Source organism: Lutra lutra, chromosome 1 (genome assembly GCF_902655055.1).
Source record: "Lutra lutra chromosome 1, mLutLut1.2, whole genome shotgun sequence".
NCBI classification, from domain to species: domain Eukaryota; kingdom Metazoa; phylum Chordata; class Mammalia; order Carnivora; family Mustelidae; genus Lutra; species Lutra lutra.
This window is the reverse complement of record NC_062278.1, coordinates 202,202,975-202,221,214: the sequence shown is the minus strand read 5'-3', so window position 1 is coordinate 202,221,214 and position 18,240 is coordinate 202,202,975. Positions and strand designations below refer to the sequence as shown.

General features: G+C 45.7%; 1 protein-coding gene across 2 annotated transcripts; it reads left to right on the top strand.

Annotated features, from left to right (window-relative positions):
• The first annotated feature begins 162 nt into the window (after positions 1 to 162).
• On the top strand, positions 163 to 13,135 carry PHF7 (PHD finger protein 7). Of its 2 annotated transcripts, XM_047692460.1 has the most exons (11): positions 164 to 891; positions 2,104 to 2,216; positions 2,978 to 3,030; positions 3,414 to 3,505; positions 9,121 to 9,222; positions 9,598 to 9,722; positions 10,187 to 10,346; positions 10,876 to 10,982; positions 11,722 to 11,838; positions 12,263 to 12,387; positions 12,579 to 13,135. In XM_047692460.1, exons 2-11 carry the CDS (start codon positions 2,173 to 2,175, stop codon positions 12,803 to 12,805), a joined length of 1,152 nt encoding a protein of 383 aa, XP_047548416.1. In that variant the 5' UTR covers positions 164 to 891; positions 2,104 to 2,172; the 3' UTR covers positions 12,806 to 13,135. The 2 variants fall into 2 exon arrangements, with proteins under 2 accessions (XP_047548424.1, XP_047548416.1); XM_047692468.1 differs by lacking the exon at positions 11,722 to 11,838 and having other exon boundaries at positions 163 to 891.
• The last annotated feature ends 5,105 nt before the right edge of the window (positions 13,136 to 18,240 follow it).

Here is an 18,240-nt window from a genome sequence, read left to right as displayed (position 1 = left end):
AGGTGGAGGGGCGGGGCGAGGGCTGCGCTGGGCGCCGGCCGCCCGAGAGAAAAAGGCAGGGCGGGGCGGGGCGGGGCGGGGCGGGGCGGGGGCGGGAAGAGGTGAGGGGGCGGGACAGGGGCGGGGACCGGCTCGGCTGTGAGAGACGAAGGGACGGGGCGGGCGCGCGGCTGTTAGCGCGCGGCCGTTAGCGGTCCTCCCCTACCAACGGCCAGCGACGCGGTGGTCCCCGCGGCCGCAGTCTCCCTGGGTCGCAGTCCGCGTGACCCGGCCCCGGTTTGCGTGCTCGCCCCCTTCGCCGGCGCAGTCACCGCGCGGGGCGGCCGCCCGTGAGGTAGCTACCACGGCTTGTGACAACGAATAAAGCTCCGGACTGCGGCGCCCTCGGCGACAGCTGGGCGGGCTGCCCCGGCCGGGAGCGGCGGCCTGTGCGCTACCGTGAGGAGCGAGCGGCGGAGACGACCTCCGGCCCGGCCCCGCACCAGCCGCCTTACAGGCGCGACATGAGCCTGGTCTGGCATCCGCGGGATGCTCCTTGAGCCCCTTCTTCGGCTGTTACCTCCGGGGGACGGTTGTGGCCACACCGACACATTTTCCAAATAAATCACTGTTTATTCTTGCGGCGGCGGGGCCGAACACGCTAGTTTATTTTTAATTTTTTCAACAAGCCTTTACCCAGCACTCATCCAGTGAAACAGCTTGGTAACCGTTCCAAGGGAGCATCCGCTCCGTTAGGGAATCTCGGACTGAGCTGCTCGTGGAAGCCGGCATTTGCAACGTCCCTCCTCAAATGCTCTGAAGATTTTTGCGTCTTCCCGTAACTACCAGTGTGCACAGAATCCCACTCAAGGAACGTCTTGGTCCAGCGATGCAAAGAACTGACGTTTCAAGGTTTTATTTCTATTGCTAGATGGCCGGGATTTCCCCCCAACGACCCGGAGCCGCTCAGTAGTTCCGAAAGCTGGTCCCCTAGTGCGTGCCCTCCTCTCTCCTCTTCCAGCCTGGCCAACTGCTTTTGTTGAATAAGAAGCCATCAGGTGCGGTGACTTCTGCATGTGCAACTCATGGGTCGGAAGAGGAGATGGAGCAATCACAAAGAGAGGAAGGGTGGTCTAACCAGTCTTAGTTTTCTGAACAGCTAGTTAGTTGCCTTAACAGTTGTGTGGAAGGAGAACAGTTGACAGCCCCTGCAGATGTTCACGCTTCCCAGCTGTGCTCTGAGGACATGGGTTCTGGTGTGTCTGTCCCTGGAGTGACCTGATTCACTTGGCTCTCCTTCGAAGAAATGCTGTCCTTCCCCCTCTCCCTTAACTAGACACAGCCCTCCCTTCATGGGAGTGGATTGTATGTCTTTTTCAATTGTCTCTTCCCTTTCAGGGATTTCCCCCATTAACCAATGAAAACTAAATTTGCGGTGGGCTGACATTGGTGGAGGAGGGGTGTGGGTGTCCTCTCCACTTTGGGACATTGTGCTCTTGGCTCAGATCTAGACAAGGTTGGAAGCCAACCAAACCTCAATGGCCAGCGGAGCCTGGTGACAAGGGAGAGGAGCTAAGGGGTGATTTGTTAGTGTTCCCGCTTGTCTCCCACTAGAGGGAGTTCTTGCTTTAGGCAGCCAAAATCCCAGGGGCTTCTTTTGCTAGGAAAGAGCTACCTTCTCCAAGCCTTTACTGGGTAGAATTAAGGCACCTATACTTGGAGGCAAAGTGAGCATCTTTATCCTGAGTGCCACCTCGTGCATTTAGTAGTCATGAAAAAAACAAAGACCCATTTAGGTCAGACAGTGGTTCCGATTCTTACTCTACTGAGTAATAGCAGTAACTCTGGTCTTGGGCAAGTGCCTCTCTGTGCCTCAGTCTCCTCATCTTGAAAATGGGCATAGCAGTGGTACCTACCGCACAGAGTTTTTGTGAGTTAACACAGGTGAAATGCCTAGAACAGTTTTGACACAATTTCATGTTTATTCGCTACTACTAGCGTTGATACTGGGTGGTTCCCTTTTATTCTGTCACATGGGTTGGGAGGTGAGGTACACTGTTACTTTGACCCTGTGAAACCAAATGTAGAATTAAATTGCTGACCAAGCCCTGTTTATATTTATAGCTGGAAGAGCCTGTATTGTCCTCATAATAGTATAGAAGAATTCAAGTTAGGAGAGAGAGGCAGCAGCGAATGAAGACTATAAAAGAAAAGAAGAAGGAACGTCAAAGATTGAGGTAGAGTAGGTGACGTAAGGAAGTTTAGGAGAAATTGTCCAAAGACCCATGGTATATCATGCATTTTTTTGTCCCCTTTGTGTGGTCTTCGGGGGCTGGGGTTGGGTAGCATGGAAGCATACACCTGTGGTCCCCTGGAAGCCCCGGTGACCTGTGCCCCCAGAGCTGTCCCTAAAAGCGAAGTGCTGGCTCTGGAGCCCTAGGGGCTAGATTCATATCTGGGCTCCAACACTTGCTGACACTAGGTGACCTGGGACAGGTTACTTCATTTCTTTTTAAGCCTCAGTTTCCTCACCTGGAAAATGTGTTTAGTAATAGCATCCACTTTTTAGAGACTTCTGTAGATTCATTGAGCTAGTCTGTGTGAAGAGTCAAGAATAGTGCTCCACAATAGGAAATTCACACTCAATTTTAGTATTTCGTTATGCTTTGTGAACATGGCGCCACCAGAGATTCAGAGCAGGTGACAGAAGAAACAGTAAAAGAGCAAAAGGAGGTTTGCTCTTGCATTCATTCAGTCTACACAGGCAGCACAGCCAATGGGAACAGAAAGATAACTACAATATCACGTAATTCAAATGATTTAGTGGCTATATTTTGTGTTCTCAAAAAATACGCAATAAAAAAAGAAACTGATTTTTTAGCCTTTTATTATTTTGGTCCTTCCTCAGACCCATGGAGGCATTTTTGAGGGAAATGTTACAAGGGGTGTTGACAGGATCCTCAAAGACCGCCTTGTACTTCTTCCTTCTCTTGTATAGAAAATCTGCCAAGACAAGGAGGGTGACCCAAAGGAAGCCATCTTCAGGGCCTGGTAAGAAAGACTGGAGGTTCTGTTCAACCGCTGCATTCCGACCTCAGCAAAGGCCAGCTATGTAGGGCAGCAAACTTGCTTCTCTGAATGTCCGTCCTACTTATTTCCCAGATTCTCTAAGATCCTGAAGAACTCCGGGTCCTTGATTCTTAAATGGCTAATCTAAAGTTCAAGAAGCAAGTTATTTAAAGCCACTTGAGAGAAAAGTATATAAAATGAGCAGTTGCTGCCAACTCCCTCAAATGTGGCCAAAATTATATAAAGGCCTAACTGATACCATGCAGTACTTCTTTCCAACCTCCACTCTTGTCAAAATGTCCTCTTCCCAATATATGACTTTTCCCTGTACTCCCAAAATGAATTCTTAACATTCTCTCCTCCAGTTTGCCGGCTATGCCTTCGAGAACCTGGGGATCCTGAAAAACTGGGGGAATTTCTTCAGAAAGACAATCTCAGCGTGCATTATTTTTGTCTTGTGAGTATAATGTCCCCTTTGCTTTGAATGTTTCATAACTTTTGCTGTACAGTCTGTTCTCTGTTTTTCATCCAGCCTCAAATCCATAGCCTTGTTTTTCTCAACAGCCCTTTTTCTTTCTGAAATCTAGTCTTTAAAATGCTATAAAATCCTGACAGTATAAAGTATATACAATAAAAAGTCACTTCCCAAAACAGCGTTCTTGATCTTTCTTCCTCTCCCTAGAAGCACATGCTATCAACTGACCTTTGAGCTGGTTTTTCCCCACTATGCTTTCTTATTTTTTATTAGCTATAATTTGCCTACTATAGAATGCACCAATTTTATGTGTACAGTTTGATGAGTTTTGATAAGCTCCTATGTCATGGGGATATAATGTATATCCTCATACAAACACCACCCCAAAGTATTTCCATCACCGCAGAATGTTCCTTCCTGTACCCCTCCACCTAGCCCCCTCAGAGATCATCACTGTTCTCATCTACAGGTTACTTTTGCCTCTTCTTATATTTCATACCAATGGAATCATACACCAATTGTATTCTTGTGTCCGACTTCTTTTACTCAATGCAGTGTTTTGGAGATTCACCCATGTTGTTGCATATATTGGTAGCTTGTGCCTTTTTGTTGCCTCGTAGTATTCTGTTGTATGAATATTTTGTAACTGGCTTCTTTACCCATCTGTTGATGGACAATTTGAATTGTTTCTATTTGGGGACTATAATGAATAAAGTTACTGTGAATATTCATGTTCTAGTCTTTTTGTGAACACATATTTTCACTTCCCTTGGGCAAACGCCTAAGAGTGGATTTATTGGTTGTGTGCTAACTGTATGTTTCACTGTATGTGAAGTTGCCAAATCACTTTCCAAAGTGGTTGTACTGGTTTACACTTGCCCTAGCAATTTGTGAGAGTTCCAATTGCACAATATTCTTGCCAGAATTTGATATGGTCAATCTTTTTAATTTTAGCCATTCTATTAGGTATGTACTGGCATCTCATTGTGGTTTTTAATTTGCATTTCTCTGTTGACTTAAGATGTTGAGCTTCTTTTTGTGTGCTTACTGGCCCATTCACATATGTTCTTTAGTGAAGTGTCTGTACAAATATTTTTCCATTGTAAAAGTAGGGTTATTTTGTCTTCTCAATTTATGAGTTTTTTATATATTCTGGATGCAAATCCTTTTTCAGATATGCATATTGTCACTGTTTTCTCCAAGTCCATGGTATGCCTCATTTTCTTTTTTTTTTAATTTAATTTTATTTTTTCAGTGTTCCAGGATTCATTGTTTATGCCCCACACCCAGTGCTCCATGCAATACGTGCCCTCCTTAATACCCACCACCAGCCCTCCCAACCCCCCAACCTCTTCCCTTCCAAAACCCTCAGTTTGTTTCTCAGAGTCCACAGTCGCTCATGGTTCATCTCCCCCTCCGATTTCCCCCATCTCACTTCTCTCCTTCACCCAATGTCCTCTGAGTTATTCCTTATGCCCACAAATAAGTGAAACCATATGATAATTGACTCTCTCTGCTTGACTTATTTCACTCAGCATAATCTCCTCCAGTCCCGTCCATGTTGATGCAAAAGTTGGGTATTCATCCTTTGTGATGGAGGCATAATATTCCATAGTATATATGGACCATATCTTCTTTATCCATTCGTCTGTTGAAGGACATCTTGGCTCTTTCCACAGTTTGGCAACTGTGGCCTTTGCTGCTATGAACATTGGGGGTACAGATGGACTTCTTCTCACTGCGTCTGTATCTTTGGAGTAAATACCCAGTAGATGCCTCATTTTCTTAATGGTGTCTTTCAAAGAACAAATGTTCTTAGTTTTGATCAAGTTCAGTTTATCAATTTTTTTTCTTTTATCATTAGTGCTTTTTTGTGTGTGTCCCAAGATATCCTTGCCTACCCATTGAATTACCTTGTTGCCTTTGTTGAAATCAATTGACCATATTTCTGTAGATCTGGATGATTTATTTTATATCATTGATCAGTGTGCCATCCTTACAACAGTCCTGCACTCTCTTGATTATTGGGGCTTTATAGTGACTTGAAATTAAATACTATATTGTTTTTTAAAAACCACCTTTAAAGATGGTTTTGGCTATCAGGTCCTTTTCCGTATAAATCTTACACTTAGCTTGTCAGTTTTTCTCTAAAAGAAATGCCTGTTGGGATTGATATTGGGATTGCATTGAATTTATAGATCAATTTGGGAAGAACTGAAATCTTGAATATTCAATCCATGGATGTGATATATTTCCCCGTTTATTTGAGTCTTTTAAAATTTGTCTCAGCAATGTTTTATTTATTTATTTTTTTACTTATTTTTATTCAGCCATGTTTTTTAGTGAAGAAGTCTTGAACATCTTTTATTAAATGAATGCATAAATATTTTTGGATTTTTATGCTATTATAAATGGTATTTTAAAATTTCAGCTTCAAGTTTGGATGTTGGTATATATAAAAGCAGTTTATTTTGTATGTTGGTTTTTTTTTATCCTGCAATCTTGTTAAGTTCACTTATTAGTTCAGTAGTTGTTTTTATTTTTAAATATTTTTGGTAAATGCCTTAGGATTTCCTGTGTACACAATCATATAGTGTGAATAAAGAAAGACAGTTCTACTTCTTCATTTCCAATTTTTCAATTCTTTTAATTCTTCTTCTTGCCTTATTATACTAGGTAGGACTTTCAATCAGGTGTTGAATAGGAGTTACAGGAGTAAATATCCTTGTGCTACTCCCAGCATGGGAGGATAGCATCCAGTTTTCCAACATGAAAATATGATGTTAGCGGGGCGCCTGGGTGGTTCAGTGGGTTAAGCCGCTGCCTTCGGCTCAGGTCATGATCTCAGGGTCCTGGGATCGAGTCCCACATCGGGCTCTCCGCTCAGCGGGGAGCCTGCTTCCCTCTCTCTCTCTCTCTCTCTGCCTGCCTCTCCATCTACTTGTGATCTCTCTCTGTCAAATAAATAAATAAAATCTTAAAAAAATATATATGATGTTAGCTGTCGGCTTTTCATCAGATTAAAGAAGGTTCCTTATATTTCTGGTTTCCTGAGGATATCATGAATGTGTATTGAGTTTTGTCAAATGCTTTTTCTGTATTTATTGTGATGATCATTTTTCTCTCTTATTTTGTTTGTGGGGTTTGTTAAATCAATTGAATTTTTAATGTTAAACTAACCTTGCATTTCTGGTATAAACCCTGCTTGATGATGATGTATTATCCTTTTTATATGGTCCTGGATTCTGTTTGCTAATATTTTGTTTCACTTTCACATTGGTACTCGTGAGAAAGATTGGTCTGTGATTTTCCTTCTTGTAAGTCCTGTCTGGTTTGGGTGTCAGGTCTTGGTTAATCTCAGTGCCTTTACAAGCATACACATCTTCAACATAAAAATAAACATACTATACACAGTGTTTTGTATTTTGCTTGTTTTTTTACCTCTTAATACTTAGGAAGATCTTTCCTCGTAGAATGTATTAATCTAGTTTTTTTTCCTTTTTAATATCTAATTGGTATTCCATGGTATGGGGGTGCCAAAAAGTATTAAAACAAACCACTTTTAAAGGACACTTAGATTATTTTTAATCTTTCACTATTGGTTTTTCTGTTTATAGAAATAATATGTACTCATTGTAGAAAACGTAAGTAATACTTAGAAATATAAATAAAACGGAAATCACTCATATAGTCCTAAAGCCCTGAGATAATTAGTGTTAAATAGATATGTTTTAAGCCTAATTGGGCACATATAGCTATAATCCAAGTGTCTTCAAGTCATCTAACCTTGGAGCGTCACCCTTTCCATAATGTCAAAAAGGGGCACCTGGGTGGCTCAGTCGTTGGGCCTCTGCCTTCGGCTCAGGTCATGATCCCAGGGTCCTGGATCGAGCCTCACATCGGGCTCTCTGCTCTGCGGGGAGCCTGCTTCCCCCCCTCTCTCTGCCTGCCTCTCTGTCTACTTGTGATCGCCGTCTGTCAAATAAATAAATAAAACCTTTTAAAAATTTGTTATAATGTCAAAATAAAATAACCTGGGCTCCCATTACACATTACATGTAATTACTTTAGGAAGTCCAGCACCCTTCCCATATTTTTGGAAGATTCTTGGGGTGGGGCTGGGGTGCTCACGTTCTTCCAATGTACATACATATATGTAACAGTTTATGGGTACATTAACAGTTTATTGTCCTTTTCCTTGATTTCCCATTCTAGAATCTGCTTTGGGGGCTTTTCAGAAACTACAGGCCCTTAAAATTGTATTTTTTTAAAAGATTTTATTTATTTATTTGATGGAGATCACAAGTAGGCAGAGAGGCAGGCAGAGAGAGGTGGGGAGCAGGCTCCCTGCTGAGCAGAGAGCCCGATGCGGGGCTCAATCCTAGGACCCTGGGATCATGACCTGAGCTGAAAGCAGAGACTTTAACCCACTGAGCCACCCAGGCGCCCCTAAAATTGTATTTTTAAAGGAAAGTTCAATTCTTCCCCTTCCCCAATAGGGCAGAATGACTATCATTGGGAGATTTTATTTTATGTAGAAGGAGGGAGAGAGAGAGAAAGAGAGAACGTGAGCACAGGGGGCAGGGGCAAAGGGAGGGGGGGAGAGAGTCATAAGTAGACTCTGTGCTGAGCCTGGGGCCCGATGTGGATTGGACCCCATCTCAGAACACTCAGATCAAGGCCTGAGCTGAAACCAAGAGTTAGATGCTTAACCAGCTGTGCCACCCAGGTGCCCCCATAGTCAGATTTTAAAGTCCTGTTTCCCTTCCTGTAATGAACAAACTCTAAAAAGAGTTTTTTTCTGTGCTAAGGGGCGGTACAGTGGGCTGGGTAAGTGTGTGGGTTCTGTGGGCCTGGATGTGAATGCCGACTCTGTTGCCTCCTTGCTCTGTGACCCCAGCCATGTCCCTTGCCATCCTATACCTCAGTAGGCCCCTTTTTTCAATGAGGGTCTTTTTTTTTTTTTTTAAAGATTTTATTTATTTATTTGACAGAGAGAAATCACAAGTAGGCAGAGAGGCAGGCAGAGAGAGAGGAGGAAGCAGGCTCCCTGCTGAGCAGAAAGCCCGATGCGGGGCTCGAACCCAGGACCTGGGATCATGACCTGAGCCGAAGGCAGCGGCTTAACCCACTGAGCCACCCAGGCGCCCCTTCAATGAGGGTCTTTTAAATGAGGATCACAATAGCATCTGTATCACAGGGTTGTCGTGAATAGAAAATGAGTCGATATATACGGAGTTTTTCCCCAAAGGGCTCAGCACCCGAAAGCAAGCCTCAGTTAATGAGAGACAGCATAATGCAGAGGTTTGCAAGAGCCCAGGTTCTGGAGTCCTATAACCTTGAGCAGGTCACAGAACGGGGGTGATGATAGTACCTACCTCCTGAGGTTGTTACAAGGATTAAATGAGTCAATATTTGAAAAGCACTTAGAGCACAGTTAATGCTGTATAAGCCTTTGCTAAGTAAATTACCCTGTAAATGCGTATATATCCCACCAAGCTCTATATTCTAGCTCTCTCACCCTGACCTCTTCCTCACCGCACTGCACTGTTTCACTGATCATCAATGTTGACAGCCTGGTTCTCCTGCTCCCCCAGATCCTATCTAGCAAGCTGCCTCAGAGGGGCCAGTCCAACAGAGGTTTCCATGGATTCCTGCCTGAAGACATCAAAAAGGAGGCAGCCCGGGCTTCTAGGAAGGTTAGAATTCCCCAGTATGGGGGCCTCGGGGTAGGTCTCTTCTCATACCTCTCTGATGGCCCCTGTTTCTGTTCTTTTCCCTAGCGGCTAATTCAGAAGTCAAAGGACTCTCGGATTTCCCAACAGGCCCTTCCCTTAAGCTGCATTCTTCTCTGGGGTGGAGGATTCTAAGTGGGAAGGGAGCAACATCCTGGGGAAAAAATTATTTAGTGATGCTTGAAACTCAGCTTCAGGGTGCCCACAGAGCTTTCAGGTCAACTGAGGAAAGGAAATGGCTATGGCTTCCTAGAATTTCCATTCCATACAGTGATGTGCCACAGAACGTCTCTTTGTCTTTCTTGGGGCCCTGAGCACTGCCTGGGATCTAATTTGCAGATCTGCTTTGTGTGCAAGAAAAAGGGAGCTGCCATCAACTGCCAGAAGGATCAATGCGTCAGAAACTTCCACCTTCCTTGTGGCCAAGAAAGGGGTTGCCTTTCACAATTTTTTGGAGAGTACAAGTGAGTGATGAAGGGGAAAAGTTGGACTGCCCTTTTGCAAGTTGCTCTTAATTAGCCGCTAATGAAATCAGAGTCTGGTTCTCATAGGCCCATTTTTGATTCACTGTGAATCTGTCCTCCCATTCAATAATGAGAAACAGTGTCTTGACTTGGCTATTTCACAGAGGTTACTTCTTGCTTCCCATCCCCTTCTTAAATTACGAACAGCTGCTGTTCTTAGACAGCTGCTCAGAGCTAAGTGGGGCTTTTAGGAAGAGGAGGCTGTGGAGATAGTCCCAAGAGTTTTGCTCAGTGGGGGAACAGCTGTGAGAAGGCATGTGGCTGTTCTTCCCCTTCTCCTCCTCCTCCCCATGAGCATGGAGGTTCACTGGGCATCGGCCTGGGTGGTTGACCTTCCTAGGCCAGGAAGCTGGATGACTACATCAGTGACAAACCAGAAATCAAGTCTGTTTACTCTGCCTCAGATCATTTTGTGGAAAACACCGCCCAACACAGGACATGCAACGGGGGAAGGCAGGGGAGGAAAGCTGTGTCTTGTGTTGTGAAGACTTATCCCAAGCAAGTGTTGAAAACATCCAGAGTCCTTGTTGTAGTCAAACTATCTACCATCGCAAGTGCATACAGGTGGGGACCACCCTGGGGACCTTCCAGATTTTCTCTAGTTCAGAGCACCCTAGGAATGTTCAGGCTGTCTTGGCTTCTGTGTTCCACCCAGGAGGCCTATATGCAGGGCTGGTTCCAGGCAGTCAGAGGAAAGGCAGCCCAGTCTCTGGTCACCCCTGACTTGTAAGACCTCATCCAAAATCCTCAGGAGGGCTAGAGCAAACGGGCTTGAATGAGTCAAGCAGCCTCCAAATCAGCCTTGCTTCCTGGGATGGAAGGAAAGCGACCCTTGAATGGGTCAGCACTGCAGGCCCTACAGCCAGAGATGACAGCTAAGGCACTCCTGGGAGCTCTCTGGAATTGGGCTTGGTCTCTGGTCGAAGGCCTGGATTTACACCCCTCCCACTAGCCCACCTGTAGCCCTTTTATGGAAACCTCCAATCAAGCTCTCTTGGCAACATCCTTTTTGGGAGATGAGGGTTGGGGTGGAGAGAAGGTGATCAAAGATGGTGTTTTACAAGCCCAGTGCTCTTCCATGTTTCTCTTACAGAAATATGCCCACACGTCAGCAAAACATTTCTTCAAATGTCCACAGTGTAACAATCGAGAAGAGTTTCCTCAAGAAATGCTAAGAATGGGAATTCATATTCCAGACAGGTAGTGGGAACTCTAGGGCAGGAATTGAGCCAGGGAGTGGGTGCCTAGATTTCTAGAGAGGAGGTGAGTGTGAGGTTAGTTCGGAGAAGGAGGGAGCAGCCCAGGCACTGGCATATGGTAAAGAGAGAAAGAGCCAGGGGAGGGCCTATCAGTTATCAAAAGAAAAGGAGGTGGGGGGAAATGGGGGAATGGGATAGACATGTTCCTGAAAAGGGGGCTTGGGGATCAGAATTCCCTGGGGGTTGGTTCTTGAATCTCAGCATGGAACTAAGGAACCCCCATGTTCCACTCATCCTGCTTCAGCCCTCTTCTACTGCCAGACCACTTAGCCCATCTTATTTAAAGTATTCAGGCAGGGGCGCCTGGGTGGCTCCGTCAGTTAGGCCGCTGCCTTTGGCTCACGTCATGATCTCAGGGCCCTGGGATTGAGCCCTGCATCGGCTCCCTGCTCAGTGGGGAGCCTGCTTCTCCTTCTCCCTCTGCCTGCTACTCCTCCTTCTTGTGCTTGCTCTCACTCTCTCTCTCTCTCTCAGTCAAATAAATTAATAAAATCTTAAAAAAAAAAAAAGTATTCAGGCAGCCTATTGGGATCTTTTGCTGTGCTAACTTGAGTTCTTTCTAGTTCCTCCTACCTAGTTACTCCTACTTTCTAGGTACAGCCTACCTAGTTACCCTAGGTAAGCAAAGGTTTCACCCCTAATTATGCGCCCTTTAATCATTGTTTGTTTTCCCACCGCAGAGATGCTGCCTGGGAACTCGAGCCAGGGGCTTTCTCGGAGTTGTATCAGCGCTATCAACACTGTGATGCCCCCATCTGTCTGTATGAAAAAGGCAGAGACAGCTTTGAGGAAGAAGGGTAGGGAAAGGCTCCTGGTTAGAAAGATCTCTCACTGGTGCCGTGCTAGAGTTAGACCTTGGCACAGTTATCAGAAACAAGAATATCGCTCTTGTCTGGAGACCTCAGGGTGAACTCGAGTACCATACTTGAGCAGCCCAGGACTCACTCATGCACAAGTGGACAGGTTCCTGCAGGATCTGCTCCTCCTCGCACCCAGTGGAGCAGCCCTTGGCTCCAATTTCTTTCCAAATCCACCTTTCGAGTATCTGTGCCTGAGAGCGGGGTCCAGGGATTGGCACTCGGCCACGATGGGTCATGGGTAAAACGTACAGTGAAAATGGCCTGGGAAGCCTTCAGCGAAGGCCTGGCCTCTAGCAAACATTCTGAGAGCAGTAACAAGTGTAATCTGGGTCCCCACACCCTTCCTTGGCTCTTCCTGCAGGAGGTGGCGTCTCATTCTGTGTGCTACGTGTGGATCCCACGGAACCCACAGGGACTGCTCCTCTCTGAGAGCCAACAGTAAGAAGTGGGAGTGTGAGGAGTGTGCACCTTCTGCTGAAGCCACAGGTGGGACTGGAGGGATGGTCTGGTCGAAGAACTTGGGGTGATACCTGGGAAAGGAGGAGGGTATGTCCCTGGATGGGGACTTGGAGTTGTGCCTTCGGTTTGGGAAGGGAAGTAGCTAGGGAGGGGCTCAAGGACCTGAGCCTGGAGAGACAGAAGCCTGAGTCTTCCTCTCCGCCTTTCTTTCACCACAGACTATACACCTGAAAACTCAGGGGACATCCCTTGTTGCAGTGGCACCTTCCACCCCAGGGGGCATTTCTACAGAGACACCAGCCTGGAAGAGAATCCAGGCCCTTCTTGGACTGATTGGCCAGGACCTTCCTTATTAGAAAAGCCAGAGTCCTCTAGTGGCAGGAGGGGCCACCCCTGCCGGTCTAAGGGTGTCAAAATCACTAAGAGCTGCAAAAAATCCAAGTAACAGCTTCTGAGTAGTCGCTGCCAAGCACATTTGGGTGTGAAGCTGTGCTCCTCCGCCGGGTTTGAGGCAGGGAGCCCTTTGGGACTGTGAGACAAGGAAAGAGGCCCAGCAGCAAGAGCATGAACCAAGAGAAATCCCAGGGGAGCGTGAGGACAGAGCAGGGTCCAGATGCCAACCTCGGAACATGTTAGCAGTTAGGAGAGCGCCTCTGCTCTTTCTGCCCTATTCCCAGAGAGCCTTCTTCTCTTCTCTCACCCTAATCTGCTCCTCATATGCCTCTTCTTACTTCTCCCACGTTTGTTATTATGCAAATAAAGGTTTTTCTCTCCATTGGTGTCTCCTTATAAATTCACTCTGGAATTTATCAAGCAGCCTGAGGAATCCGGAGGGTAGAGTGAGGAAATAGAAAATGCACCCTTCTGATCTATAAAATTCAGTGAATAAATGTAGAATTTTCAACTTCAAACAGAGACATGTTGCTTTGGACGGAAGTAGTTTGCTGGGAAATTAACTTTACAGGCGGGGACAGAGATCTCATCATTGCACAAATAAACACAGGCTCTCATCAGGGAAATGAGCCAGCAAAGGAGGCCACACTGAGAACAGGCCACCATTGCAGGGCTTAGGGTCCTGGACTCAAACAGGGCAGGGACTGTCATGCTCATGTTGGGTGGAAGGACTCAGTTCACTGTAGGCGGTGTGGTCTGCAGCGTACCCCCCGTTCAAAACCTCGCTGCCTGGTGGCTTGGGCAATTCCGTCTCGGGTCAGGGAACCATGCCAGGCCAGTTGCGTTAGGCAAGGCAGCTGGGATGGGAATCTGGCAGAAGGTCTTGGGAGAAATTGAATGCAACCTATCTCACATTTGTTTTTAATGAGTCTGTGGGATTTAGATTAGTGGGGGGAAACTCAGGACCATTTGCCAGATACTCAGTGCTCAGGGTCTCACTGAGTCATTTGTCACCAGTGGTGCAGGAGCAGGTTCTCGGTTCAAATGTTGATGACCCCTGGAGACTTCCATCCTTGGTGCTTACAGGGATCCTTTTCAGATTGGACCAGATCCACTTAGAATCACATGGGATATGGGGTGGGATATTTGTGTCTTTTTGTGATTATCAAAGTATGTAGGCAAAGTAATACAGAATTTTAAAAGTCAAGAAGTACTTAAATGATTATAATGAAAAAGAGCCTCTTGACTTACCCTTCCCTACCCTCAATCCCACTCCTTAAAGGCAACTCCTGTCCATTATTTTAGCCATTTCTTGATTCTTTGGTCTTAGATGTTATTGACTTCCTATTACATCATGTGAGATCTCCTTTAACATTTTCCCACTTCCGTTCTCTCCCATCTTTTTATAATTGCATCACAGTTTTTGTTGAACTAACCTTCAGGGATTACATGTGTAACCTTCGGTTTACTCGCTATGAGCATGTAAATGCTGTATGCCTCTGAGCCAAGGGGTACACTAGGATTCTTCTTCTTCTCCCATAATTTGTTTTTTTTTTTTCCTGAAATACCTCTCTTTTGTATTTGCTCAATTTGTTAGGCACCTATGGCTAATTCTTCCCAAATGTTCCACATGACAGTTGCTTCAAAATATAATCTTCCTCAGAGGCCAAACATCAGATCTCTGTTAGCTGCATTTCTTTTCTGAAAGACCAGCCTCCTAGAGCTTACTCCCGAGCTGGAGCTGGCTGCTTACTGGGCCTCCTGCGCAGCTAACACCTAGGGCTGCCCACGACTGTGCCTTTTTTCTTCCTTTTCTCTCCCATGATTCTGATGACTCCATGCTGTGCTTCCTAACCTGGGTTTCCAGGGACACCTTGTCAGAGCTCTGCAAGTTAACAAAGTTTTTAAATTGTGGATTTTCATTTAAAAAACAATGATATTTTACCTATCCTAAAGACTCAACTCTTGTAGTGATAATTCACAATTGCAAGACACTTCCAAGATTAAGACTTCAGTTTCTAGAACTCCCATAACTTGGGTCACCAGGCCTGTTCTCAGACATCTGGGGGTAGTATCTTTCCCTTTAAAAAGAATCCACTTGGGGCGCCTGGTTGACTCAGTGGGTTAAGCCTCTGCCTTTGGCTCAGGTCATGATCTCAGGGTCCTGGGATCAAGTCCCGCATTGGGCTCTCTGTTCGGCGGGAGGCCTGCTTCCCCCCTCTCTCTGCCTACCTCTCTGCCTACTTGTATTCTCTGTCAAATAAATAAATAAAATCTTTTTAAAATAAATAAATAAAAGAATCCACTTGGAGGGGTGCCCGGGTGGCTCAGTCAGTTAAACATCTGCCTTCAGCTCAGGTCATGGTCTTAGGGTCCTGGGATAGAGCCCCCATCTGGCCTGCTGCTCAGTGGGGAGTCTGCTTCTCCCTCTCCCTCTGCCCCTCCCCCTGCTCATGCTCACTGCTTTCAAATGAAATCTTAAAAAAAAAAAAAAAAAAAAAGGACCCACTTGGATACTACCCAAGTGTGAGAGACACCATCTTAATTGAAAGTAGTGGTCCTCTAACAGTGCCTCTGAATCCAGCTTCCAGGGGTGGGAGGTAGAGCTTGTGGCTAGGGTAGGGGTTAGGGGTTAGTTTGGTCACTCAGACCTTCAGTTGCCTGGTCTCTGGGTGTAGTTGGCCTTATGGATACCTAGCAAAACAGTGCGCATGCACACACACACACACACACACACACTCTCTCTCTCTCTCTCTCTTTCTCCCCTATTAACTATTTCTTCATCTCCATACTTGTACTCTCCAGTGATTTTAATAGCTTCCTGGAAAGTCCCCAATTTTTAAAAAAGATTTTATTCTTTTGAGAGATTGAGAGCAAGCGAGTGAGAGTACAAGCAGGGTAAAGGACAGAGGGAGAAGCAGACTCCCCGCTGAGCAGGAGCCTGCTGAGGGTCTCGATCCTGGGAGTCCGGGATCACAACCTGAGCAGAATGTAGATGCTTATCCAACTGAGCCAACGCAGGCTCCCTGGAAAGTCCCCAATTTTCAAATGTTCTGTTCTTCACCTAATCAGTCTTTCTCCACTAATTAACTGGGCTTTTGTCTTAAATGAACTTTTAACTCAGGATAGTTTTAGATTTACAAAAAATTGTGAAGATAGTACAGGGATTCTCCATATACCCAAACTCAGTTTCCCCCATTAGTACCATCTTACATTAAAATAGTATGTTTGTAACAATTAGTGAACCAATACATTATTGCCACACTCAGAGTTTATTTAAATTTCCTTAGTTTTCACCTAATGTGTCTTTTCTGTTCTAGGAGACCACATTGCACTGAGCCGTCCTGTCTCCTTAGGTTCCTCTTGGCTGTGACAGTTTGTCAGATTTTCCTTGTTTTTGATGACCTTGAGAGTTTTGAGGAGTACCAGTCAGGTATTTTGAGAGCCCTCACTTGGCATTTATCTGATGTTTTTCTCACGATGAGACTAGGGTTATGGGTCTGTGGGAGGGAGACCACCCAGGTCATGTGCGTTATCATATCATACCCAAGTTACAAACTATCGACATGTCTTCCACTGTTGATTGGTGACCTTGGTCGTCTGCTGAGGTATGTTTGTCAGGTTTCTCCAGCATAAAGGTACTTCTTCTCCCCACTTTCCAGACTGTGCCTTTTGGAAGGAAGTTACTCTGTGTAGCCCACCATTAATGAGTGGGGATTTATACCCCCTCCCTCCTTGGGGACAGAATATCTATACTATTTGGAATTCTTCTGCATGTGAGATTTACCTATTCTGTCCCACTTGTTTATTTGGTCATTCATTTATGTCAGTCCAGACTTAGGGATAGGCATAGTGTATTCTGGGTAATAATCCAATACTGCTTTATTTATTTTGTTGCTCAGATTATCCCAGCTCTGGCCATGAGGAGCTCCTGAGTCCTTTACACATGCCCTCATTATTGTGTGTTTTGTTCTGTTTTGTTGTTGGGGATTTTTTTGAGCACTTCTTTACTTTTTGGCACTACAAGATGCCCCAGGGTCCTCTTGCATGATTTAAATATATGTTTTTACAAATGATCTGTCTGTTAGAATTAATTACTGTTTTATAACATAGGACCTAGAACAAATAGTTCACTTGGGAAGGTAGAAATAGATGTTAAATAAAAATCCCCCAAAGGGCCTTCTCTATTTCCTCTAATCCTTCCTTACCTTTGTAGGAACCATGAGCTAGGGCCAGAAATCTCAGAAATCTTACCTTCTCCTTCCCTTTATCCTCAACCACTCTCTTTCTTGTCAATTTGACTGTTTTACAGATGTTTCCCTTCTTTGCCATCCCACTGCCAGTGCTCAGCTCAGATCCCTGTGCCTCAGAGGGCTACAGCAAAAGCCTTCTCTCTGCATGGTTTCCTATGTGCCCTTGCTTTGCTGACAAATGCACCCTTTCCCCTTATGCTGATTACCAGAAACATCTGCTAGCTCTTTAGTTAGGATGGCTGCTGAGACTGGCATCCAAGGCCTTCCACAAATATGGCCCTACTCAGCAGCATCTTCCCGGACACCCCACCCACGGGCACTCGGCCATGGCTACCCTGGAACACTGGGCCCCGAGCATAAGGCTTGCAGTCTGGAGAGCTGTAGTCTCTATCCTTAGGCTGTTGAACCGAGCATAAGGGCCGTTTTTTTCGTGCACTGACCTCTGCTTATGCTCCTATGAGAGCAGGCATGGTTCTCCACCTGTTCCCACAGTTGTGTACCCATCTCTCCCATGATATGGGAAGCCCCTTAATGGCAGGGACCTGTTTGTCTTATTAACCTTTCTTCCCACGTGGTGTGGGGCTCCGGACCCACATTCAGAGGCAGTTTGATGTCTACTGAATTGATGGAAGCGCTTGTACCTTGTGTTCATGAGCCTGTTGTTTTACTGTCAAACACCAGAGGGCACTGTTAGCATATTGAGGAAGGAGATGGTAACCCTCCAGAGCTAGGAGGTTGAAAAAAGGCTTGTTCGTGAAAGCTGGCTTCTGTGTTGGGATTGTGCGGGATTTATGTCTCTTCGCTTGTTCTAAGCACATCTATTTGCGTTTATTCATGAGCTGTGCTCCTGCTGGGTTTAGAGATCAGTATAAAAGTTACTAATGATACTTGCATCACATCCTCAGACAGGTCTGCCTTCATGGTCTGTCCAGACCCAAAGTGATCCTCCTAATCCGGACTGCACTCCCCCTCTTCCCCAAAATGAGGACTGCCAGTGCCAAGGGAAATGGGTGATACAGTTCTGTTCTTCTGCCCCACTCTCCTTACACACACATACCCACACACTGACATTAAGACCTCTGGTTAGTGACATCGAAGTTTCTACCTGTGCACCAGATGGGAGGTTGCTTGAGAAATAGCATCTCCATTGGCCCGGAATCCAGCGACACCGTGCTAGCTCATGTACGCTCCCTACCGACTAAGCTAGGAAGCCCCATTCCGGGGGGCCTGCTAT